Source organism: Poromitra crassiceps, assembly GCF_964638095.1.
Source record: "Poromitra crassiceps genome assembly, chromosome: 16".
In the NCBI taxonomy this organism is placed as follows: Eukaryota; Metazoa; Chordata; class Actinopteri; order Beryciformes; family Melamphaidae; genus Poromitra; species Poromitra crassiceps.
The window spans coordinates 33,408,311-33,434,816 of NC_139645.1; the positions used below are offsets into that span (position 1 = coordinate 33,408,311).

General features: G+C 43.2%; 1 protein-coding gene across 1 annotated transcript in view; it reads left to right on the forward strand.

The window, feature by feature from the left end:
* The window catches only part of LOC310791600 (protein NLRC3-like), a gene marked incomplete at both ends in the record, with an annotated part of 370,782 nt that overhangs the window by 10,654 nt on the left and 333,622 nt on the right, over positions 1-26,506 (forward strand). The window contains 3 exons of the mRNA XM_083653266.1: positions 408-533; positions 14,138-15,031; positions 15,203-15,860. Coding sequence (XP_083509392.1) covers positions 408-533; positions 14,138-15,031; positions 15,203-15,860 — 1,678 coding nt within the window. The remainder of the gene's footprint in view (positions 1-407; positions 534-14,137; positions 15,032-15,202; positions 15,861-26,506) is intronic.

The following is a 26,506-nucleotide window of genomic DNA, read 5'->3' on the forward strand; positions in this document are numbered from 1 at the left end:
TACTGTGGGTCTTGAAAGATGACCAACAATTATGAAAATCTTTGGCCTGTGCTAAATATTGGCAGTCCTAAACTGGCCATGAATGAGTTAACAGGATAGACCAATCATAGCAGCCGCAGCACGTTGCCTCACTGAAGCGACACTGCACGCGTGCTGCAGCGATAGTTTCGGTGTCTGGTCTATTTTTTGTGCAAGCCGTGAGCAGGATGCGAGCAGCCAGGCATGAAGTCAATGCAACTTGTGACCCGGCATGGGGCAAAACAGAGCGAGGCATGGAGCAAAACAGAGTGCTTCTGGTGTGACTGGTGTAGCGTGGCAGTCGAGCTGACAGGACGCTTCCGTGACACGCTGCTTCTGAGTTGCTTCAGGTGTGAACCAAGCATAACCATGTTGCTTCATATTTGAAGATCGTAGTAACCTGAACACTTCAACTGGAGACCTGACGATCAGACGATTGACCAGAGAAGACAGTGGATCGTACACAGTCCAGATCAACAGACTCAACTTGCAGACTCATCTTCTCAAGTGCATCTGTAAGTGTTTTATTTTGGCAGTTTCAAGTGGGTGATGTGTGTTGTTTTCCCCTGAATTCATCACTTGGTAGCAGGTTATGTTTTGGGAGCATGATTGACAGGTCACATGTCCAGTGATCGCCCAGCTTGCCGATCTTGGACCAATAGCAGGTTGACGTCATGGTGACTATGTCCATATTTTTAAGCCGTGCAACCGCTTCTATGAGTGACAATAGAGCTCAACAGGCACGTGACTTTTCATCACGTAATTTGCCCCGGAAGTAAGTAAGAGTTTTAAGGCTGGAACCAAGCCAACACCTGATCCAGAGAATCTTGAGTGACCATAAAACATTTGGTTTAAGCGAGAACAAAAAACAACAACGGGGGCTAAAAGAGCTCTACTAATGACAGAAATAGTGGACTATTTAGTGTGTGTTTTATTTATAGTGTCCGAATTCTAAACTGTGAATTTGATTCACTATTTAGTCCACTATAAAATACCCACAGCGATTTCTAGTGAACAGCGAATATACCCTACATTTTCACCGCTATCCCACAATGCAATGCGGTTGTCTTTACCGAAGAAGAAGAAAGTCGTTAGCTCGCGAGCTAACAAGCTTGTGAGCTATGTGAGTGAAAAATGATTGATTTTCTTTTTTTCTTTTTCTTTTTTTTACACTATATGGGAATAGTGAATGAGTGAAAGATTCCGAACGCGACTTCTGTGTGTATGAGCACGAGGGTAGGCTACACAAGAGTACAAGAGGTGTCGTCACCTGGAAGTTCACCTGGAAGTGGTTAGGGGTAGGCAGTTGTGAAGTCACCTGGGCAAATCCATCTCGTGCTCCTGTGTAGGAAGGAGCACAAGATATAGTCTCACGAGATCTGGCGAGTGATGTCACTCAACTGGAAGTAATGTCAGGCAATTGCTTGACTGTGATGTCATCAGGCAGTCGTGAGGTCATCAGTGATGTCACTCGAGCAATTGCCCAACTGTGATGTCACTGGAGATTTGGGTCTGGATCAAGGCAACAAGGAGGAGGATGTGTTTGTGTGTGTGTGTGCATGTGTGAAGGGATGTCACTCAACTGGAAATGATGTCACGCAATTGCTCGACTGTGATGTCATCAGGTAGTTGTGATGTAGTCACCTAAGATGTAGTCACCTAAGAGGTCACCTGGAAGTCACTCGGGCAGTGTGTGTGTGTGTGTGTGTGTGTGTGTGTGGGCCTGGATCGAGGCAACAAGGAAGAGGGTGTGTGTGTGTGTGTGTGTTTGTGTGTGTGTGTGTGTGTGCGAAGTTATCTCACCCAACTGGAAATTATGTCGCGCAATTGCCCGACTGTGATGTCATCAGGCAGTTATGATGTCATCAGTGATGTCACTCGAGCAATTCTGTTCTTTAGCTAAAATTGGTTAAGTGGTGTCTACATGTCTTACTTACTTTACTTTATTTCATTTGGCAGACGCCTTTATCCAAAGCGACATACAAGTTATTTACAATAAAAACCAACAAGAATACAAAGTCAGAGACTAGCAAAAATAGAACAATATAAACAGTAAAACAAGGCAGTGACAGGATCAGAAAAAATCTGTTCATGAAGGAATACCGAAAAGGTGTGTTTTTAGTCTTTTTCAAAAGATGGGTATAGAGTTTCGCCCCTTCCTGACCGAGGGAGGGAGTTCGTTCCACCATTTCGGTGCCAGGGATGAAAAAAGTCTCGAAGGGGATGAGCAATTATTGAGTACATGTAATGGTGGAGGGGCGAGGCGTCCAGCACTAGTAGAGGGGCGGAGGGAGCGGTGTGAGGGCTGGAATCTGACCATAGATGTCTGCACTGCTTACTTCAGCACCTGGGTGTGATTTGCATACTGTCTATGGTTTTAACATTGGTTTTGCAGGGGGGGAATCCTTCATGTTACATGTTTATTATTCATCTTAAGTGCACATTGTGTGAAAAAGGTGTGTGAGTGTCTCTGTCTGTCTCTTCCCAGCTTTCTGCACTGAGACAGAGAAATCAAGAAAAACAGAATGTTGAAAAAACAAAACGAAAACAAAATGAAAAATGTGCATGGGAGTGATCATGACTGTAACTGTCTTCTTCTCCTCTCTTCACAGCACCTGTCTCTAAACCCTCCATCTCTACATGGTGTGGAGTTGATTTGAACTCCTGTATTCTGGGCTGTGAGTCAAAAACCACCACAGACGCTGAACCAGTCAGCTACACCTGGGAGAAAGACAACACCAGAGAGAATTCCACACAGTTACCCAAACACCAAATGATCATTACAAAGGTACAATACAGCAATGCTACTGACAGTGTTTGTACCTCTGAGTCTTTCTGTCCATGTGTGAGTTAGTTAATGCACTGGTTCTCAAACTTTTTCACATTAACTGACGCAAATTAGACCACAGACTCCCATCTGATAAGATTTTTAGCTTTTAGATGTTTTATTACAGAAAGTGTATGAAGACCATGACCAAAACAGTCATTGTGTTACTTGTGGATGGAATTATAGTGACATTAAGTTATCCTTCTTTTTGCTGGGGACCCTCTCATGGATCCCTGGGGTTCCCCAGACCCCATTTTGAGAACCACTGAGTTAATGTCCACTAGTAATATCAGGAGATGAACAAATGCATTCCTTTACAGGAATACACCATAATGATTTTTTCAACTTGCATGACATATTAATTGCACCAGCCGCTAGTTTTCAGCTGTTTTAACCCCCCTCCCCCTCCCTTCCTGCAGCAAGCCCAAATATAAAGTGCCAAAGTCACGCCCTCTTCCGGGTTAGACATACAAACCAAGGGGTTTCATCCACCATTTATTTTTCCATAGACATTTTGTAAAGTAGTAGTAGTGTAGTTTTACTTGGTCAAACCAAGCGATTCAGCTATATTTAGAATCAGGAGAGACCATAAAGAGAGAACATTTCACTCAGACTAAAAACACACACACACACACACACACACACACACACACGCTAAATCCGCTAATTTTTTAAGATTTGGTCAGTTTTATATCATAAAGATTTTCAGGGCTACAATGGGAAACCTGTCTCTGACTGAAAGAGAGTGAGCATGTGAAGTGTTTAGCAGCTTCTGTGAACTGTCAAGCACGTTCCTGTGGAAACAATTAATCTTAGCCCAAAATCACAAAACAGAATGAGGGGGTCCCCGGGATATTTTCTATCTTGTATGGGGTCCTTGGCTGAAAAACATTTGAGAACCTCTGGTCTAAGCAGCTCCTCTCAACACAGCAGATTACATAATCTGCTTTAGGAGGTGTGTTGTTTTTGGATGCTACCAATGTGGGCGTTGGCTTAAGACTGTGCTTTAACAAGAGTAGCTGGTTTAAGCTGCTGAAGTGCCGTTGAGCAAGACACTGAATCTGAATGCTCTGTTAAAAATGAAAGTGAAATGTGGGTGAGTGATTGGTTTGTGATCTTATATTTCACTGGTTTTATAGCTGAAGGATTTGAAGTATGCATCAATCAGCTGTAAGGTGGAGAACCCAGTCAGTGAGGAGGTCAGCCAACCCATCAGCAACCCCCTCATCCCGAGTGAGTTACCTCACTTTAACAACAATGCAGTTCTGCCACTACGTCTCTCTCCTTCTCTCTCTTGTCTCTCCCTCTCTCCCTCCCTCTCTCGTTCTTGTCTCTCCCCTCCCTCTCTCTCGTGACTCCGCCTCTCTCTCTCTCTCTCTCTCTTTCTCTCCTTCTCTCTTGTCTCTCCCTCTCCCTCTCTCGCTCTTGTCTCTCCCCTCCCTCTCTCGTGTCTCCACCTCTCTCGCTCTCTCTCTCTCTCTCTCTCTCTCTCTCTCTCTCTCTCTCTCAACCCACCAGTCAAGGCAGATGCCACCTAGAGTCAGGTCTGCTCGAGGAGTTGTTTTCCTTCCTGCTGCTGCCAAATGCATGTTGGGAAATTGTTTAAATTGCTGGGTTGAAACTTAGTAAAGACGCTGGTCTTCAACCATTTATAAAGCAGCTCAGATAACTGTTGTTATGATTTGCTGTTGTATAAAGCAACATGACTTGACTTAACACTTGTTGCTGTTATTTTTTCTGTAGAGTCTGATGGTGAAGGGAAACGGAGAACAGGGAGAATAGTCACCATCTTCATGGTACTGACAATGTTGCTGCTCGTCATAATTCCCATTGTCAAACGCATACGCAGAACAGGTAGGAAGCCAAGAAATACTATATTTATTTACAATGAATTACTGTCTAATTGATATTATTAATACTGATGTAATCAAAATAATCTTTGCTTCTAATTGATAGTATTCACATTTTGTGCCTATATTTTATTTAGGGTTAGTTGCCTTACTCCATAACCGAGCCTAGACCAGCCCCCCCCCCTCCCCCCAAGCTTAATGTTGTTGAACTGCCTCTCTTGAGTTCCATTTCCACCCTGCCAACACAGGAGGCGCTGCACTCCTCTCCCATAGACTTGAATAAAAGATTGCCAGGTGTTTTCACTAAAGCTTTACATTACAACCTGCAACATACAGCGTAATGATTCCAGAGTAATCTTTTGTACTAACAGTGAGCCAGTACAGTAGCTACTGATACATACTCTTTCAGGGTGATTCAAGACCCCTCCACTTCCTGAAAGGGAGATCATTCAGGTTGATCAGGGGTTTATTTTGTGATCATGACCAACTCGCTGCTCTACACTATCCTGCTTATTACAGTGAGACCGCCCCTTGACATCAAGACCATTAGAGAGAGGTCTGATACCTGCATGGTCAGGCAGTCAGTCTGTCTCTCCTCCTTGGGTTATTTAGTTTGGTTAGTTTTTGGGTTGATTTATTTTCGATTTTCTCACTCATCCACACACTACATAGCCTGGTAAACCACCCTGATCATGTGACCTCACATTCAGTCTGGTCTCCAGCCCGCCTCCAGCAAAGTGCAGAAATGAGAGAGTCCATGTAGTTGACAACGTAACAGTTGGCAAAACTATAGTGGCTCCTGAAGCAACAAACGTTAATGTTTGTAGAGTAAACAGCCAGAATTGAAGTAATTGCAGAAATAGACTCAATAACAACAATTAAACAAGAACAAGCGTATGCACCAGCAGAGAAAATGTTTTTCTGAGTGGATTTGGCGACACTGATTGGCTGAAGGTGTTGTCTGTGAAGGCAAGTAGCCTTTGATTGAACGTGTCTGTCAAGTCAAGTAGCCTATTGACTGAAGGTGTTGTCTCTCAAGTCAAGTAGCCTTTTGACTGAACGTGTTGTCTCACAAGTCAAGTAGCCTATTGACTGAACGTCTTGTCTGTCAAGTCAAGTAGCCTATTGACTGAAGGTGTTGTCTGTCAAGTCAAGTAGCCTATTGACTGAACGTGTTGTCTCTCAAGTCAAGTAGCCTATTGACTGAACGTGTTGTCTGTCAAGTCAAGTAGTCTATTGACTGAAGGTGTTGTCTGTCAAGGCAAATACCCTATTGACTTAACGTGTTGTCTGTCAAGTCAAGAAGTCTATTGACTGAAGGTGTTGTCTGTCAAGGCAAATAGCCTATTGACTGAAGGTGTCTGTGAAGTCAAGTAGTTTATTGACTGAATGTGTTGTCTCTCAAGTCAAGTAGCCTATTGATTGAACGTGTTGTCTGTCAAGTCAAGTAACCTATTGACTGAAGGTGTTGTCTCTCAAGTCAAGTAGCCTTTTGACTGAACGTGTTGTCTCTCAAGTCAAGTAGCCTATTGACTGAACGTGTTGTCTCTCAAGTCAAGTAGCCTATTGACTGAACGTGTTGTCTCTCAAGTCAAGTAGCCTATTGACTGAACGTGTTGTCTGTCAAGGCAAATAGCCTGTTGACTGAAGGTGTTGTTTGTCAAGTCAAATAGCCTGTTGGCTGAAGGTGTTGCCTGTTGTATGTCAAGTCAAATAGCCTGTTGGCTGAAGGTGTTGTCTGTCAAGTCAAATAGCCTGTTGGCTGAAGGTGTTGTCTGTCAAGTCAAATAGCCTGTTGGCTGAAGGTGTGGGGCTCTATCGTTGCATCGGCCTATGAACTGCGCCCAACGCCAGACGCAGCCCAGAGTAGTGGGCGTGGACCAGCGCACTCGATATTTTGGTATCGGCGCTACACGCAGCCTTAAGCATTACAACCACGCCTTTTAAGCGTAAAATTATGCACTATCTGCTCATTGGGGAAGTGCAGTAAACGAATCACATGCTTCACTTTTCAGCTCCAATTCCACGGAGTGATCCAGTCTGGCTTCAGAAAAGCAGAGGGCTCTGATCTCCCCCCCCTCCCTTTTATCCCCTCTGTCTGTCTCCATATATAGGCTATTATTCCATATTATTCTCAAACCAATCTAACTGCAGTTTAAATACTGCAAGCATGTAAATACGCTACACTATAGCAAGATCAAAGTGAAAAGAATGTTCTAAACGCATCAGCTAGAAAAATATAGCCTATCCCTATGATGAGATTAGATTGGTGAAAGTTTGTCCAGAATGATATCGTTTTGCTACCTTTTCTTCTCCCCTGCTGCACAGGTAGGATGATGCACATAAATATAGCCTACATTATGTAAAGTCATTGCATAAATGTGTTTTTATTGTAAAACTAAAATGTGAAGTAGAGCCAATTTATTGGAGCGGACATCACAGTAGGACATGACAGTAGAACCGCGTTACACTGTCACTCATCTAAATCATGTTAAATCTGCAAGGGATATATATAGCCCCAATATAACATATGTTTCACATAGGGTGGTGTTTTCATTTCGATGTTTTATTTGGTCCAATATTGAAATGTTCTACAATTGCAGGTTGTGTTAACATTACACATTATTTAGATCTACCTTTCTATCTATTTCGGCTCATTTGGTTGCTATTTATTAGCTAAATGGATTAGCCCAATGCATGCTGGGAGATTTCACATGTGTGGCTGTTGCAGGGAAGCCAGGCAGTGAATGTTTGGCCAGAATGATCTCGTTTTCTCTCGCCTTCACTGCACAGGTAGGATGATGCAACAGCCTCTGAATGTCACGGGCTCAAAACTGTCATGTTAGAAAAAACGGTCATGTTGTTGTTATACTATGTACGGTATAACAACTTCTTTTTTCGGTAACCCTTTATTTTACAGGTACCCTAGTTACATATGAACTATTTGTAATTACACATGAACACCAAATGTAATTACACAGTAATTACCAATAGTTATAAATGAAGTTCATATGTAGTTACATTGTAACAGACCTGTAAAATGGAGTGAGTCTGTTCAACTGTAGTTCATATGTAGGTACATTGTAACAGACCTGTAAAATGGAGTGAGTCTGTTCAACTGTAGTTCATTATGTAATTACATGGAACGGGACCTGTAAAGTGGAGTGAATCTATTCAACTGTAGTATGTAGTTACATGGTACCGTACCTGTAAAGTGGAGTGAGTCTATTCAACTGTAGGTCATATGTAGTTACATGGTACCGGACCTGTAAAGTGGAGTGAGTCTATTCAACTGTAGTTCATATGTAGTTACATGGTACCGGACCTGTAAAGTGGAGTGAGTCTATTTAACTGTAGGTCATATGTAGTTACATGGCACCGGACCTGTAAAGAAGCTCTGGGCTGGGACAGAGATTGCTAAAAGCCAGTGGTGGATTCGAACCACTGAACTTCTGATTGCAAAGCAGGCGGCTTTAACCACTCAGCCACGAGGGCTTACCAACTTTCTTAGTGGACTTTGAGAGGATAACTGTATGTCAGTCAGATGTAGTTGTCACTTCATAGCTTTGTTATTATAAACAGAGAGAGACTTGGGGAAAATATTGATACTTTGTTAGTTGTAGATATGATTTTGTCCAGAATTCCCATACAACAATTTAAATAAAGGTTTTGTAGGTATAGAGGTAACAGTGAAACTATAATCAAAATAGCCATTCTTCTACATTCTAATTTTTCAATTTCCCAATTAGTTGAGAAATTGGCGCACTTAATAGGCCTGGTTTTCAAAACGGTAAATTAACGCCAGGAGGGAAGATATCATTAGGCCGGTATTTAAGGCCGAAACGCCCATTCTCGCCCATTCTGGGACTGGACTATTTCGCGTAAAGCGCATTTCGGGGCCTAAAGCCATGTTCCTATCTTCCCGAGGCAGGCGCAAGGCACGTTTTTTGCGTTTAAGGCCAGTTTTTGCGCCGAAGGCCTGTGGGAGAATAGGGCCCACAGTCTCTCAAGTCAAGTAGGCTATTGACTGAACGTGTTGTCTGTCAAGTAGCCTATTGATTGAAGGTGTTGTCTCTCAAGTCAAATAGCCTGTTGGCTGAAGGTGTTGTCTGTCAAGTCAAATAGCCTGTTGGCTGAAGGTGTTGTCTGTCAAGTCAAATAGGCTGTTGGCTGAAGGTGTTCTCTGTTCTCTTTTGAAATCGATGTGGGCAGGCTGGAGGCCAGACTGATCCACTGAACGAAACAGAAAGTGATTTCACATAATCAGTATTATTTTACCGGCTACACACTACAGTACATACACACACACTACACTACACTACACACTACACTATACTGACTACAGTACACACATTATTGATATAACACATTATTGATATAGCCTACTGATTGTGACAATGGCTACTTCCATGCTAACGCTAAATTTACTGTAAAATTTACCGGACTTCTTTCTGTGGATTGATATGTCTGTACGTGGTCCTCCAGTCTTTTAGAACGGCGTGCATAGCAATGGTCTGTTTTACCTAGCAATGGTCTGTTATACAGAATTAGCAAACCATAGAATGCCATGATTGACCAATCAGGAGGAGTATTTAAAGGGGCCCTATTATGCATTTCTTAATTTTGTATTATATATATGTTGTTACAATCTTGGATGGTCATATTAAACATGGAATAAGCTTCAAATAAATAGGTGAAAGTGTTTTAATGTTACCCCCATGAACCCCCCCTCCCCCCCATGAACTCTCGTAGACGAGACGACATGGATTTGTGCCGATTTTGTGCGAGAACCATAGTTCTGGTGACGTCAGGCAGGACTTGTTACCCTGGCAACAAAGCGTTGCCGCCGGCCGGCGTGCAGTGCGCGCACGCCCTAGCCCCCACCCTTCCCCTCTCTTCCCTGTTCTGTGCTCCAGTAACCTACCCCGCGTCACCACTCACCAGGCTCTCTCTAGCCTGGCTGTCTGGGACTAACACAACAGTAGTCTCATGGAATAACGGATTCCAGACCGCAAAAACAAGGAGACGACATGGAAGTGAGCCAGGATGTAGCACTGAAGTGGTAAGTTCTGAAAATATGTGTCTCATTCCAGCATCGGTCCAATGTGCTGCTGGGTAACGTTAGCACTTGCTATTATGTTAGCCTAGCAGCACAGCTGCCTTATAGACATATGAACAACCGATGAATGACGAAAGGCACACATTTTCAGAACTTGTAACATTAGTCCAACTTGCGGACTTCTCCAAGTCCTCATTTTGATTTGGTCCATGTAGCCTCTGCTAGGAGAGGCACACTTATAGTCACAAGCATTTGGGAAGTTAGCTAACTAGCTACATTAGCTAGTGTGAAGCTCCCCGGGCAGGGTGTAACGTTATGGCGGCCGCGGTAATAGAATCCCTGCTCGGCCAGCCACCGAAGGAAATGTCCGGGTGCAGCCCGGGCCTAGCGGAGCTGTAGATAGCTATGGGGGTGTTGATATATCAATTGATAGCTTGCTTTATGTCCAAGTCACGTTTTTCATCGATGGTCAAATTCGTTTTGACAATCCGTTGCTCGTTGATATAATTGTTTTACAACTACCAAATTTAGTAGCCAAAGCAGAGATTGCCTGTCTGTTTCTGTTATGCATGACTATCTATCTATCTATCTATCTATCTATCTATCTATCTAGATAGATAGATAGATAGATAGATAGATAGATAGATAGATAGTCAGACAGACAGACAGACAGACAGTCTCGCTTCTACAGCGCTAGCTCTCTGGGCAGAAGTTTGCAAACACAAAAACTCCTCGCGCTGCCCGCCTGGAGTATTTCCCGGAGGGTGGGGGTTTAGGGACAGGACCTAAAACAGAGCGTTTCAGACAGAGGGTGAACTGAAGGGGGCAGTGAGAGCCAGTACAAGATAAACAATGAGTTTTTTCAACTATGACTGATGCAATAAGTTACTCTAGTGGAGGCCAACAATAAAATAATAATACATTATATTAGCAAAATATGGGCCCTTTAACAAAGTATTGGTAATAAGTATTGGTACGTACTGTACTGATACAGTTGTTTTACTCAATTAGTTTAGCCACAGCGGTAAAGGTAAAAGTGGGGGCTATTTAAATGTTTTATTTGTTCTTTACAAAAGCCCCCCTCACTGTTGCCATGGCAACACAGCAGCACATTGGAAATGTGGCCGTAAGATGGCCAAGTTAGATGAGTAACATCTGTACACTGTTAGTATAAAAGATTACACCAACTCCAGAGTAATTATGCTAATCTAAAGTGTTACCGAAAAACCTTTTAGACCTGGCAATATTGTGTCCACGTCTATAATGGTGCAAAGGTTTTAACAGTATGAATATAAGCTTAATTCATCATAACATTGCTACAATACAACATTTTTACAACCACACCTCCACCACCACCAGCTTCACCACACCACAACAGCCCTACAACCACGCCTCCATCTTCACCACAGCACATCAGCCCAACAACCACACCTCCATCTTCACCACACCACAACAGCCCTACAACCACACCTCCATCTTCACCACATCACATCAGCCCTACAACCACACCTCCATCTTCACCACATCACATCAGCCCTACAACCACACCTCCATCTTCACCACACCACATCAGCCTACAACCACTCCTCCATCTTCACCACAGCACATCAGCCCAACAACCACACCTCCATCTTCACCACACCACAACAGCCCTACAACCACACCTCCATCTTCACCACACCACATCAGCCTACAACCACACTTCCATCTTCACCACACCACATCAGCCCTACAACCACACCTCCATCTTCACCACACCACATCAGCCCAACAACCACACCTCCATCTTCACCACACCACATCAGCCCTACAACCACACCTCCAGCTTCACCACACCACAACAGCCCTACAACCACACCTCCAGCTTCACCACACCACATCAGCCTACAACCACGCCTCCATCTTCACCACACCACATCAGCCTACAACCACACCTTCATCTTCACCACACCACATCAGCCGTAGATGAGAAACACGTTTGGGAGCAAGAGGGAGAAAAAAACAGAGGAAGTGCGGGGGCGGCGTCACAACACAGCAGCCACAGGATCATGATGCATTTTGGCAAACATAGCAAATCATTGACTGCAGTAGAAGTATGCTTGACCTTTCTCCTCCCTTCCTGTTCACCCCAAACTATGATTCAAATTTTCACTTCAGCTGAACTTAAGTTTAGCAGACATCCAACGATTCACAGTTATTCATTTGGGCTAACAGTGATTGGTTTCTTTCTTTTCCTGCAGTGACCCTGACGCTGGAACCAGGTCAGTACCTAAATCACTCATACAATGATTCCTATTGATGCATAAGAATAAAAGTAATTATGCTCATCTAAAGCGAAAAACCTTTTAGACCTGGCAATATTGTGTCCACGTCTATGGTGCAAAGGTTTTAACAGTATGAATATAAGTTTAATTCATCATAACATTGCTACAATACAACATTTTTATGACTGTTCAAACTGCAGGTGAAATGTTGCCATTTAAAAAAATGACCATTTGTCCTGATCATAATGCTGCTCAGCTGTTCACCAACTGTGGTCTGACAGTGACACACAGGGCCCCTTGCAAACAGGTAGACCTACTGTATATGAAGTGAGGATGGTCTAGCAATTAAGCATTTAGCAAATATACCTCCCCTCCTCTTTGTTCACCACCAGCTTATTTTTGTGTCACAGCCAAAAGATTCCAAGTATCACAATTCTGTGATACAAAGATCATGTAGGTTTAGGTTACCCTGATAGTGGCACTATGTTAAAGTGAATGAACGGAGTTCCTCAATAATATAATTAAATTTATTCAGTTATTCATATTGTGGTATGACAATTTAACATTTGATGCCAGCAGAGGTGGAACGTAACTCGAGCAGTGTAGGCTAATTATGTACAGTTTCTATGGAAGGGGACTTTATTTGAGTATTTCTCCCTTTTGACTTTCTACTTTTACTCTACTACATTCCAGAGGGAAATATGGTACTAGTTACTATTACTGCAGTATTAGTATTATTAGTTACTTTTCAGAATAAGGTTTAACATGCTAATCAAAGCTGAAGATGGAGCTGAGATGAAAGCAACAACTTTACGCCCATTCTCTGGGGATTGTTGAAAGTAATTTAGTCACAAATCATGACCCGGAGCAAAAAACCCACAAACAGACATGAAGATAAAACACAGTTCAAGGTTGTGCAGGGGACTGAGAGAAGGGGCTCTTGTGGTTTTGGCTGTAGAGTTCCCAGGTTCGAGGCTGAGGTTCGGCAGGCGAGCTGGAGGTGGAAGGGCAAAGCCAGAGAGCAGTGGCTTGTTGAGAGGAGGAGCAGAGCAGCTGTCAGTCTTAGCAAGCAGAGCAACATAACCTTGATGTTAGCTGATGGATTAGCTTTACAAGACCACACCTCCATCTTCACCACACCACATCATCCGTAGATGAGAAACACTTTTGAGAGCAAGAGGAATAAGAAATATAGCCACAAGCGGCAATACCAGGTGTTCAAGCCTATTGCCCCTGAAGGGGCTTGAATAACTGTATCTGTATCTGTCACCCAGGTCAGCAGTTGACCTGGATGGATCTAAGAAAGTGTCGTCATCAGTAGGTCAGCAGTTGACCTGGGCAAATGTCATGCAATTGGGCAAAGTCAGCAATAGAAAAACATGGAAGGGTGATGGTGATGATGTCACAATGCCCTAAAATGGCCTGCGAAGGCCTAAAAACAAAATATCGCTATATCGTGGGCGATTTTTTTTTCTTTTTCTGGAGCACCTAATAACAACCAATATCTGTCATTGGGCCAAATTTCAGGTCTCTGCAATGTAACAACTCACAGCTGATGAGGAAAAAGAAAATAATGAAAATAAAAATTTAAATCTGAGCAAAAACAATAGGGGTTAGCCCCTTCGGGGCTTGACCCCCTAATAAGAATAAAGAAACAGACAAATCATCCCTTCCTGTTCACCTCAAACTCTACTGGCCAAAAATATATGCTCCCATTTTTCATGAGCTATAAAAAAGGATCTAAGACTTTTTAGATGCACACAAAAGACTTATTCCTCTCATTTTGTTCACAAATGTGTTTAAATCCATGTTAGTCAGCACTTCTCCTGTGTCTTGGTCTGGTCAGCTCTGAAACTCTGGTTGAGTAATAATAGCCGATTCTACAACAGCACCTTATACCCAGTCAGGGCCTGCTTGTCAACCCACCAGTAATGAGCGGAATAGAGTCCAAGGAGTTGGGAATGTGTAAATTATCAGGACATGTTTGCATTACTCTTTACTTACCTCTCATTGATTTAATCTGTTTTTATTCTTTCAGAAACTCTTGCTACATGTCAACATCAACACAAATCTAAACTGAAGCAGAAGTTTCAGTGTCTGTGTGAATGGTTTGTTACAGCAGGAAACAAAAAACTTCTGAATCAGATCTACACACAGCTTTACATCACAGTGGGAGGGACTGGAGAGGTCAATTATGAACATGAGGTCAAACTGATTGAAGCAGCATCCAGAAAGCAGAGATCAGAAACTCCAATCATGTGTGAAGACATCTTTAAACCCTTACCTGGAAGAAATAAACCAAGAACAGTGATGACAATGGGAGTGGCTGGCATTGGGAAAACCGTCTTAACGCAGAAGTTCACTCTGGACTGGGCTGAAGACAAAGCCAACCAGGATATACAGTTCATATTTCTGTTCACTTTCCGAGAGCTGAATCTGTTAAAAGGGAAAAAGTTCAGCTTGGTGAAACTTCTTCATTTCTTCTTTCCTGAGACCAAAAAAGCAGGAATCTGCAGCTTTGACGAGTTCCAGGTTGTGTTAATCTTTGACGGTCTGGATGAGTGTCGACTTCCTCTAAACTTCAAGAAGAACAAGATTGTGACTGATGTTACCAAGTTGACCTCAGTGGATGTGCTGCTGACAAACCTCATCAAGGGGAAACTGCTTCCCCTCGGTCACCTCTGGGTAACCACACGGCCTGCAGCAGCCAATCAGATCCCTCCTGAGTGTGTTGACATGGTGACAGAGGTGAGAGGCTTCACTGACGAACACAAGGACGAGTACTTCAGGAAGAGATTCACAGATGAGCAGCGGGCCACAAGAATAATCAAATACATCAAGACATCACGAACCCTCCACATCATGTGCCACATCCCAGTCTTCTGCTGGATCACTGCTACAGTTCTGGAACATCTGTTCAAAGCCAGTGAGAGAGAGGACCTGCCCAAGACCCTGACTGAGATGTACATCCACTTCCTGCTGGTTCAGTCCAAACAGCAAAACATCAAGTTTGGTGAGAGAACTGAGACAGAGACCAGGGAGATGATTCTCTCTCTGGGAAAACTGGCTTTTGAGCAGCTGGAGACACGCAACCTGATCTTCTATGAAGCTGACCTGAAGAAGTGTGGCATTGATATCACAGCAGCCTCAGTGTACTCAGGAGTCTTCACACAGATCTTTAAAGAGGAGTGTGTGCTGTACCAGCAGGACAAGGTATTCTGCTTTGTCCATCTGAGCATTCAGGAGTTTCTGGCTGCTGTCTACATGCTCCACTGTCACACAAACAGGGATAAGGAGGTTCTGGAGACATTCCTGGGTGGTGAAGAAGAAGAAGAAGAAACATCTAAAGGCAGTGAACAATCCCTGGATGTCTTCCTGAGGAGAGCCATGGTCAAATCCCTTAAGAGTGAAAATGGCCACCTGGACCTCTTTGTCCGCTTCCTTCATGGTCTCTCACTGGAGTCTAGCCAGAAACTCTTGCGAGGCGTGCTGGGTCAGACAGAGAGCAGACCAGAAAGCATCCAGAGTGCCATCAGCAACCTGAAGAAGATGCACACTGATAGGTCAAAAAGGGAGCACTTAGATACCTCTCCAGACAGAAGCATCAACATCTTCCACTGTTTGGTAGAGATGAATGACCAGGCAGTACATCAGGAGATCCAACAGTTCCTGAAGTCAGAGAACAGATCAGATCAACTCTCTGAGATCCACTGCTCAGCTCTGGCCAACATACTGCAGATGTCAGAGGACGTTCTCGATGTGTTGGACCTGGAGGCCTACAACACATCAATCATTGGGCGACAGAGGCTGATCCCAGCTGTGAGGAACTGCAGGAAGGCTCGGTTAGTCATTACATTACATTACATCATTTGGCAGATGCTTTTATCCAAAGCGACTTACAATAACACATTTTTGTCAGCAATAGAGCAATCAACTTATGCAACACAGTCTATGATAACTACAACTTCTGAAGGAACAGTGATACAAGTTTAGTTTAGTTTTTTTTTTTTGAAAGAGAGAGAAAGAAGTTAGTTCAAGAACGGCCCAGATGGAGCCTGAAAAGGTGTGTCTTTAGTCTTTTCCAAAAGATCGGCAGTGATTCAGCTGTCCTGACCGAAGGTGGAAGCTCGTTCCACCATTGAGGTGCCAGGGACGAGAAGAGTCGAGATCGGGATGAGCGACTTTTGAGCCCCCGTAGCGAAGGAGGGGCAAGGCGTCCTGCACTGGTGGAGAAGCGAAGGGAGTGCTGAGAGGTTTGGAACCTGACCATAGATTGCAGGTACAGGGGAGCTGACTGGTGTACTGCCCTGTAGGCCAGTACCAGTGTCTTGAATTTGATGCGTGCCGAGATGGGAAGCCAGTGGAGGTCCTGGAAGAGGGGAGTGACATGAGAGAATTTGGGTTGGTTGAATACCAGACGGGCTGCAGCGTTCTGAATGAGCTGAAGTGGTCGGATGTCGGTGGCAGGTAGGGCGGCCAGGAGCACGTTGCAGTAGTCCAGGCTAGATGATAAGTGACTGGACCAGGAGTTGAGTCGCTTCTCTTGTGAGAAAGGGACGGATTTTGCGGATGTTGTAGAGGGAGAACCTACAAGAGCGTGCTGTCGCAGCTATGTTGGCTGAGCAAGACAGCTGGTTGTCAAGGATCACCCCAAGGTTCTTAGCTGTTTGGGAGGGAAGTACAGTGGTATTGTCAATGGAGATGGAGAGATCTGCGAGAGGGCAGTCTTTCCCTGGGAGGAAGAGTAGCTCTGTCTTACCAAGGTTGAGCTTGAGGTGGTGGGCACACATCCAGTCGCCAATGTCTTTGAGGCATGCAGAGATGCGAGCCTCGATTTGAGTGTCGGAGGGCGGGAAGGAAAGGAAAAGCTGGGTGTTATCAGCATAGCAGTGATAAGAAAAGCCATGAGATGAGATCACATGGGCAAGAGATCTGATATAGAGAAGGAAAAGTAAGGGGCCCTTACTGAGCCCTGGGGGACACCGGTGGTAGGAGGGCAGGATCTGGAGAGGGACCCTCTCCATAAGACCTGGTATGAGTGGTTCGAGAGATAGGAAGCAAACCAAGAGTGTGCAGACCCTGAAATGCCGAGGTCAGACAGAGTGGAAAGAAGGATTTGGTGGTTGACTGTATCGAAGGCAGCAGACAGGTCAAGGAGGACAAGGACAGAGGAGAGGGATGAGGCCTTAGCAGTGTGAAGGGCCTATGTGACTGCAAGAAGAGCTGTCTCAGTGGAGTGAGAAGCCTTGAAACCGGACTGCAGAGGGTCCAGGAGGTCATTCTGGGAGAGATAGAGAGAAATTTGTCCGGACGCTGCTTGTTCCAGGGTTTTGGAAAGGAATGAGAGAAGAGAGACAGGTCTCTAGTTCTGAATAGCAGTAGGGTCAAGGGAGGGTTTCTTAAGCAGAGGCTTGACTCTTGCAGTCTTTAGAGCAGCCTGAACAAGACCTGAGGACAGAGAGGAGTTTATGAAGGTAGTGAGGAAGGGAGATATGTCAGGTGAGATGATTTGGAGGAGAGAGGAAGGGATAGGATTGAGGGGGCAGTAGGTGGCTCGGTTAGAGCTGATGAGTTTAAGCACTTCATCAGGAGAGAGGGGAGAGAAGGAAGTAAATCCAGGGACAGGGGGCAGAGAAGCAGGATTGGAGTCGGGAGTGTTAGTGAGGGTACCTGGAGGATGGAAGGAGGAGCTGATGTCATCCACCTTTTTAGTAAAGAAGGTTACAAAATCATCAGCAGAGAGGGGGAGGGGAGGGAGGGTTGAGGAGCGTGGAGAAGGTGGAAAATAGTTTACTGGGGTTGGATGCAGAGGGCTGGATTTCAGAGATGAAGAAGGAGGTTTTTGCTTTGGAGACAGCAGAGGTGAAGTTGGCGTGGATAAGGTGGTAGGAAGAGAGATCTTCAGGGAGATGTGATTTTCTCCATTTTCTCTCAGCTGCCCGAAGCTCTGTTCGATAAGTTTGCAGAGATTCGGTCAGCCAAGGAGCAGGGGGAGAGGATCGGGCAGGCTTAGTGGTGAGTGGGCAGAGAGAATCAAGAGGAGGAGGAGAGAGAGGATAGAAGAGTGGTGGAAGCCTCGTCAGTGGACAGGAGAGCAAACTGCTCGGCTGAGGGAAGCAAGGAGAGGACGGTAGAAGAGAGGGAGTTAGGTGAGAGAGTTTTTAGGTTGCGTCGGGTGGTGGTCGAGTGAGGGGGGTGATGGGTGGGAGGAGCAGTGTGCGAACTATACTGTGGCTTTTGAGGGGCTCAAATTCATAAAAGGGCACTACAGGAAAATTTGAGGCAATTTGAAGGCCAATTTAGGGGTATAACTCATTTTAAATCAGCACGCTCAAAGACACGGATACAGCTCTTGTCTGTTCCACTTTTCTCTCCAAGAGAGAAAAGCGCGCTGCGCACACAGAGAGGGAGGGAGGACACAGAGAGGGAGGGAGGGTGAGAGAGAGCACAGAAAGGCGAAACGGGCGCACTGCTCTCCATATACACTGCATCCACATTCACAAGAACATGATATCTCTGCCCAACACTTTTATCCACTCCATAACGCACATGTTCCACTCACTGTGAAGTTCCTGACGCATTCCATCTCACAAACAGTCCTCCATATGCGGGAGGACTCAGAGGTAGGCTATTCCAGCTTCACCTCATCGTCACTTTTTCCACATCTGCGTTTGAAGTAGAAGCGACTTGTTGCTGTTCAACTGACGGCTGCTTCCATTTCTTCGTGAATGTAAAGTTTGTCAAACTGCCTTGTTTTCTTCCATCTTGCTGTTGTTTTAAATCTGACCTGCCCACGTGAGTGACGTTTGATTTGCACCTGCGCCGCCACGCTTCGATGTGGTGATGATAAGAATAACATGCATGTCGGTATAGGGGCTTACAGTGAATTTGACAGTGATTGAGCACACTCTGAATCATACGATTAAAATAGCGTAATTTTACGCATTATTCACTATGAAGGTACAGAAAAAGAAATAGAAAATACATGGGGTAATATATATTAGTCAATAATTTAGAGACCCCCCCAAATTTCACAAGTCAGCCTTTCAGGGGGTCTACTACTTCTTTAAGGGGAGCCAAAGCCCCCCCAGCTCCCCCGTAGTTCGCACCCTGGGGAGGAGGGGAGGGAGATGGGAAGAGAGAAGGTGATAAAGTGGTGGTCGGATACAGAAAGAGGAGTCGCAGTGAGGTTAGAGGTGGAGGATCTGGTGAAGACCAGGTCAAGCACATTCCCTGCTTTGTGAGTAGGAGGAGATTGAGAGAGGTAGAGGTCAAAGGATGAGAAGAAGTTAAGGAAAGGCAGAGATTCATCATCAGTACTATAATGAAGTGGACTAACGACAACACAAGAGCTAAGTGGTTTATGATAGAAAAAGAGCTGGCACCATTTTCAATAAAGACCTTACCTTTTATAGATAAAAAAAGACATGGCACAATTAAAAGGACAAAATAGATGCACGAATAATACATTAAATAACTGGAAACAAATCTGCAAAAAATATAAAATAAATAATGAACTATTTTATCTCAGAGAAATGGCTTGGGATCCTCAATTTAAACCGAATAAAATGGACAATATATTAAAACTCTGGTCATCAAAAGGTTTACAAATATTCTCGGAAATGTTAATTAAAAATGATATAATTTCCTTTGAAGCAATATCAAATAAATTTATTTTAGCCCAGTCAAACTTTTATAAATATCTACAACTTAGGAGCTATATCAGTAATTTCCAAAATAGAGAAGGCAATCAAGAACAGCATCCTTTAACAAGGTTTATGATAAATAACTATAATGTAGACACTAACAATATCCTCTCTAAAATATATCAAATGCTAGAAGAAAATAATGAAATACAAGAAGACACAATAAGGACTAAATGGAATGCAGAACTAGGCTTATGTTTAAAAGAAGAAGAATGGCAAAACATACAAAACAATACATAAAACAACGAACTCTAAGTTTTGGATGGAGTTTTCGTGGAAAATATATACAAGGTTCTTTATCACACCAATAATACAGTCCAAGTTTACAGCATCTATTAAACCAGATTGCTGGAGAAATTGTGGTGAAGAGAGTGCAAACCATTCACATGTTTTCTTTTTTTGTCCATCACTGAAAACTTTCTGGCAATTAATTATAACCTGTCTTACAAACATTTTCCAAACTAAAAAGGCATTTGAACCAAAACATATAATTTTAATGTGGGACGGCTTTAGCTCAGGAGGTAGAGCGGGTCGGCCAATGGCGCAAGGGTTGGCGGTTCGATCCCCGCTCCCTCCCAGCTGCTGTCGTTGTGTCCTTGGGCAAGACACTTAACCCCAAATTGCTCCCGATGGTGTGTAGGCACCCTGCGTGGCAGCCTGCCGCCATTGGTGTATGAATGGGTGAATGTAGACTATCTACTCATTGTAAAGCGCTTTGGATAAAAGCGCTATATAAATGCAGACCATTTACCATTTACCATTTTACCATTTTAGGAATACCACCACCTGAACTCACATTAGAAATAGATAGATATCTTTATAGAATACTTAGAATCGTAGCCATGAAGCAGATAACAAGGAATTGGTTAAAACCTACTCCACCCGTCTTTAATAAATGGAAGTCAAATATAAACAACATTCTAAAAATGGAAAAAATAACTTACAGAATCCAAAACTTAGAGGTAGAGTACTTGAAACGATGGAATAAATGGATTAACTATACGGAACACACCTGAAAATGAAGTTTTTCTGTGCCGAGGAATTACTGAAGAGTTAAGGGGCGTGTGTGTGTGTGAGTGTGTGTGTGTGTGTGTGTGTGTGTATGTATGTACATATGTACGTGTGTGTGTGTGTGTATGTGTGTGTGTTGTGTCTGTGGGTTTTTTTTTTTTTTTTCTCCTCGCTTTTCTTTGTGTGTGGAAGCATGTGTGTGTGTGACTGTGTGTATGTGAGTAGGCATGCAAGTTTTTTTTTTTTTTTTTTCTCTTCTTTTTTTTTAAATTTAAAGTATTTGTTGCTGGGGTTTTTTTTCAATACAATTACCATGGCTGTTGTATATTATTGTCCTTTTTCTTTTCTCACATAAAAAATACATAAAATATTGTAAGTATGTTACGTAGAAGTATAAACAGTTAATGCAAATCTATGTAAAAAACAAATTGAAATCTTGCAATAAAGTATAAAAAAAAAAAGGAAAGGCAGAGATTGTAAGGTTACTGGCTGGATGTTGAAATCGCCCAGAAGAATGAGTGGAGTACCATGCTCAGGAAAGACGGAGAGAAGGGTGTCCAGCTCGTCGAGAAAGTCACCAAGCATGACCAGGCGGGCGGTAGATTACCACAATGTTGAGCTTGATGGGTAGGGATACGGCAACTGCATTGGACTACAAAGAGGATATGGACAGATGAGAGAGAGAGGTGACAGTGTACGTCCATTTGGGAGAGATGAGGAGACCAGTGCCTCTGCCACGGCCAGAGGCTCTGGGGGTGTGGGAAAGTTAGTCCTGATGTGAATACCAACAGTATAGAACAGTGTAGAGCGACCTTCATATACAGTAGCTGACACAATCAGAATTACTATAAAGATATATAGTTCCTCAAACATACACAACTGTTGTTCTACATACTGTAGCAGTGGCACACAGTAATTACATTACTTTTTCCTCTAACAGAGTAAAGTCATTACTGTTCCAGGTTCAGTTTCACATTCCAATTAGTTATCTAACAGATAGGTTGTGCGTTTCATTCTTTCGTCTATCAACTCTTTATTGGTGTAATTTCTATGAAAGATCCCCCTTGTATTATTCTGCCTTCAGAGATATTTATGAATTTTGTGTTTTAGGCTCAAAACTTAAAACCCGACCAAATCTGTGGTGAAGCCTGACTGACTCTAATGGTGCCAGGCTGTTTTTTTTTAATCAAAAGTTGAACTGCCTGTGGAGCTCAGGCTGAAAATCTCTGTCATTTTTCATTCCACTTTTAATCACTTTTTACAGAAAGGCTTCCATGAATTTGCATTTATGAATTATTTTATGTGTGGTTTTTACTGATACATTAACCCCTTTTGGAAAAATTCAAATAATATGATACTGTATAAATAATAATGATTTTTATTTTGACATTTTTATTGTGACATCAGTGATGTCAAGGGGGAGGGGAGAAGAGTGGGAGAGCATGATGTATGAATGGGGGAAGGGGAATGGGTAGATGTAGGGGAGAGTGGGGTGAGTTGTGCCAGTGGGGAAGTTGTGCCACCCCTTGTATCTAGAAAACCATAGAAGAAATTGGTCATGTGACCACACATTTTTGAAGAGGCATCCATTTTACTCACTCTGCAAAGAAGGGAGGCAGATGGCACAAGAGCTAAGCACATTTAAGTTCAAAAAACTGTTTTTTGCCTCTCAAAGTAAATTTTTTATGATCAAGGTTTATTGATTGTTGTGTCTGAACAATTATAGGCAAGCTTGAAAACATTTCACACATGTGTTAGTGTTTTAGTAAGCTACAATATGAGGCTATACTGTTAGCATGATGTTAGCTCCAAACCAGCTATATGATACAAGTTTGTTAAAATGGTGGGGATGGGGTGATTTGTGCCAAAAGGCCTGGGTTAAGTTGTGCCAGTGCAGTTGCAGTTGATTTAGTGAAATTTTATTTAATTTTGTTCTTAAATGTTTAAATAGACCTTGTTGAAGAATATTGCAGTATTGGCAAGTGTAGCCTGGCTCTGTGATAGTTGATTTTGTTCATTTTGAACATAATTTTTATTTCTGAAAATGTTAGGTCAACTGCTGCTACCGTTTAGCCTTGTTTAACCCTGTTATAGTACACTGGACTTTAGTGTTATCTTTATTTTGTCTTGCTTTGATATAGCATTACAGTATATGAGATGAAAATGTTCTGTTTTACTTCAGTAATCAATGGCACAATTTACCCCAAAGTATTCTCTCCAAAGGCACAACTTACCCCGCACCGGGGGCAAGTTGTGCCAAGAGACCACTTTTTTAAGAATAGCCATATTTTTTTAACAGTTTATTTAAGATCCAAAGGGAGTGTTCCCAGTGGTGCACAACATCCTGAAATATATTTACATATTGTAGTTGGAGGCATTACTGTCATGCCCTCACTTTAAAGACACCTCAAGTAAAAAGTGGCACAACTCACCCCACTCTCCCCTACCCATGGGGGGGCGGGTGAATGGGGAGAAAGGGAGGGTTATGATTGGTATGCTATAGTCTCAGTTCTGCTTTGATAATCTCTCATTTTACATTAAATCTGTTAACAGATTTTGTGGCTGTGAACTCTGAGAGACCTGATCTCTGAAGTCCTTGTCTCAGCTCTGAAGTCCAACTCCTTCTTTATTATTTATTCAGATTGAGGTTCTGCGAGTTGACAGACGCTCACTGTGAAGTTGTGGCCTCATCTCTGAAGTCCGACCCCTCCCATCTGACAGAGCTGGACCTGAGTGACAGCTTCCTGCTTTCTTCAAGTGTGAAGCTGCTCTCTACTGGACTGGAGAGCCCACACTGCAGATTAGAGACTCTCAGGTCAGACCTATTTGATAATGTGCTGATATGAATATTGTAATTTGCTCTATCTCTATTGTGTCTTTCCATCTGAAATCAGACAGTAGGCATAGGTATCGTTTGGATTTTATCGATACCTTTCATCAATACCTATTGATACCTATTGATTTTATCGATAATGGTACTGCTTATCGATACCAATACTTATCAATACTCTTAGAGATACTACTCTCCATAATTTGGTGCAAAAAATAAAGACATGACATGAAGAGATGCATAAAGATTCAACAGTTATTTTATTACTTATTACAAGTTAAATTCCTGAGAAAGCCTATTTCACTTCTGTGAATATGATGATTTATTAAACCTAGGCCACCTGGGGTCCGGTTAGGTTAACATTGGTGCATCTCATAACCTGTGGGCACAATAGGGGGGCATCGGCATTGCGGCTTGTCAGCATATATATATTGTGGCACCGGCCACCTATGCAGTAGAAAATGGAATTATTTTTGGCCGGCAAAGATGGCCCTGTATCTTTCTTTGTCCAGGCAGATTTAGTGGCAGATTTGGGAACCAGAGTTGTTGTGCCTACTCTGCTGTGAAACTACTCCGCTGAGAAACTGAAACTCCGCTGTCAAATGATCACCGCGATGTGTTAATTTCTGCTTTTAGCAGACCGCTGTGAAACTAAGACCAAGCCCGGCCCGAGCAAAATGCAGGTTGTGTTGTGGCAAAACGTTGTTGAACATGAGAGAGGCGACAACATTTACGAGACGCATATAAGGAGGCAAAGGCAAACAACGTTACACCGAGCAGCACGTCTCTCGTCAGTTACCAAGCAGGCAGCGATAACCAATGCTGTAAGGAAAAGGAAGTCTGAGCTGTGGTAAGGTTAAGGCAATGTTTATCATTCTTTCACTCGTTCGAAGATGCCAGCCTGCTATGTTAAGTGTGTGTGTCTGCGTGCGTGCGTGCCTGCATGCATATACAGTCAATGGCGTCAAAAGGAGAAAAAAATACAGAGATAATATTTTTGGTCCATATCTTGGCCCAGATTTCTCGTTATATTGTTATTGGCCGCTCGTACATACGTGTTCCATAATAACGCAGAGAATGCTGTCTTATTGCCGAATGTATTCTGACACACTGTTAACGAGGGTTGCATCAATATACAAGTTAATAGCGTGCGATTCGGGGGGAGTATGAAAGCCGCTGAGGGCGCTGAACTTGAAGCTCACCTGCGTAATTGCAGGATTTACTGTCACCAAATCCTATCCAACAGGGTAGGCTCTGTATATAGTGACAGGGCAGGCTCAGCGAGCACACACACACACACACACACACACACACACACACACACACACACACACACACAAACACACACAGAGGAAGGGACACAGTGCGTCACCATGCAGTGAATGTGCATCTCACAGACCTGTCCGTCATTAGACCGCTCTAAAATCCTCAAATCTGAACAGATTGCTGTTATTCCATTTGCTCTGTATCCACAAGATCCCAACTGACATTTACCTGCCAATCAAAGACCGCACCTACTTTTGTCCCATGCCTGCCTTTATTGACACTGCATTGTTTCACAAGCGATTTGTTCGCACAAAAGTGGGATTACAAAACATGCCTGCCTGGTAAACAAATGTGCACGGCTGGTACAATTTCAAATCGGCCAGCCACTTTGGCTGACAACAGGCTCATCAACACTTTCTCACGCCGGCCATATGCTATGTTTCGACCTAGCCTTGTTTTTAAATTGGAGCCATTTGACCAGAGAAAACGGCTGTAGTTTTCCCCATGTGGGGGAATCATGCTACAACACCCAGAATGCATTGTGCACGTCACTGACTGGAAACTCGACACTAACAAAGTTGCCTGCAATACATCTCTTTACTGGGGCATATTTTCATTTACAAAACGTTTTCTTCCTTAAGTCTGGATAAATCACACCCGTTTTCAAAGGATTATGAAACAAACCAGCAAGATAGTCAGTTACGTTACGTGGAGTTTGTGGACCAACTTTATCTGAACGGATGGCTCTGGATGTAACTAATTTACTGCAAGCTAACATGTTACAAAGTGAACACCGTCGCTGTACGTTCCTGTTCTGCATTCAGAGTTGGCAAAGTCCACATAATATTCTGTGACTGTCAGAAAATAGGTCAGGTTCAGCAAAGCACTGTGAGGTTTGTGCAACGCGAGGCAGAGATTTATCTCTGTCTCAGAGTCATCACAGGGCAGTCGTTCGCTTTATCAGATTATTGTATTTATATTGTTGTGTGAATCAGCAACGCGATGCCTCCCATCATAAAACTAGTTTTCTTCCAAATATACTACTGATCTTTCAAACCTGCCGCAAGTGTAGTAACAGGACAGGAGTGTAAACACGCAACATCAAAAGCCTGGTGCCGCTTCATCATTGTTAGGGAATGGTAAAAAAAAACAAAAAAACAATAGCAGCACCAAACGTCCAGGACCTTATTAATTCCTGGTACCGACCAATCAGGAACCGGTACCAAATAATATCGGTGCTTGGTACCATCCCTATCAGACAGTGCAACATTTTATCTTCCTGAGTAAATTCCTTTGTGGTAAAATGAATTGTTCTATCATAACTTCAATTCGAATACATATTCTGATGTAAAATGCACTTGGGACACCAGAGGTGTTGCTCAATGTAGGTGTTTCCAGACTTAAAGGGGTGTGATGTGAACTCTGGTAGAACCTTGGCTTGTATAAGATGAATCAGCGTGACGTCACTTGCTACCCAGAAATGCGGAGCCCCGCGGCAGTTATTCGTATGAGTTGAGCCAAACAAACGTTAATATCTCAAAAACTATACATCACCATCACTTATATTTTGACATTCTGAGTGAGAGCAGAATTAGCTCAAGAATTTGATGTATAATATATGCATATCGTGTTAAAGTTGTGTGAACTGTCGCAGTTTTTAAAATGTAAACAGAGT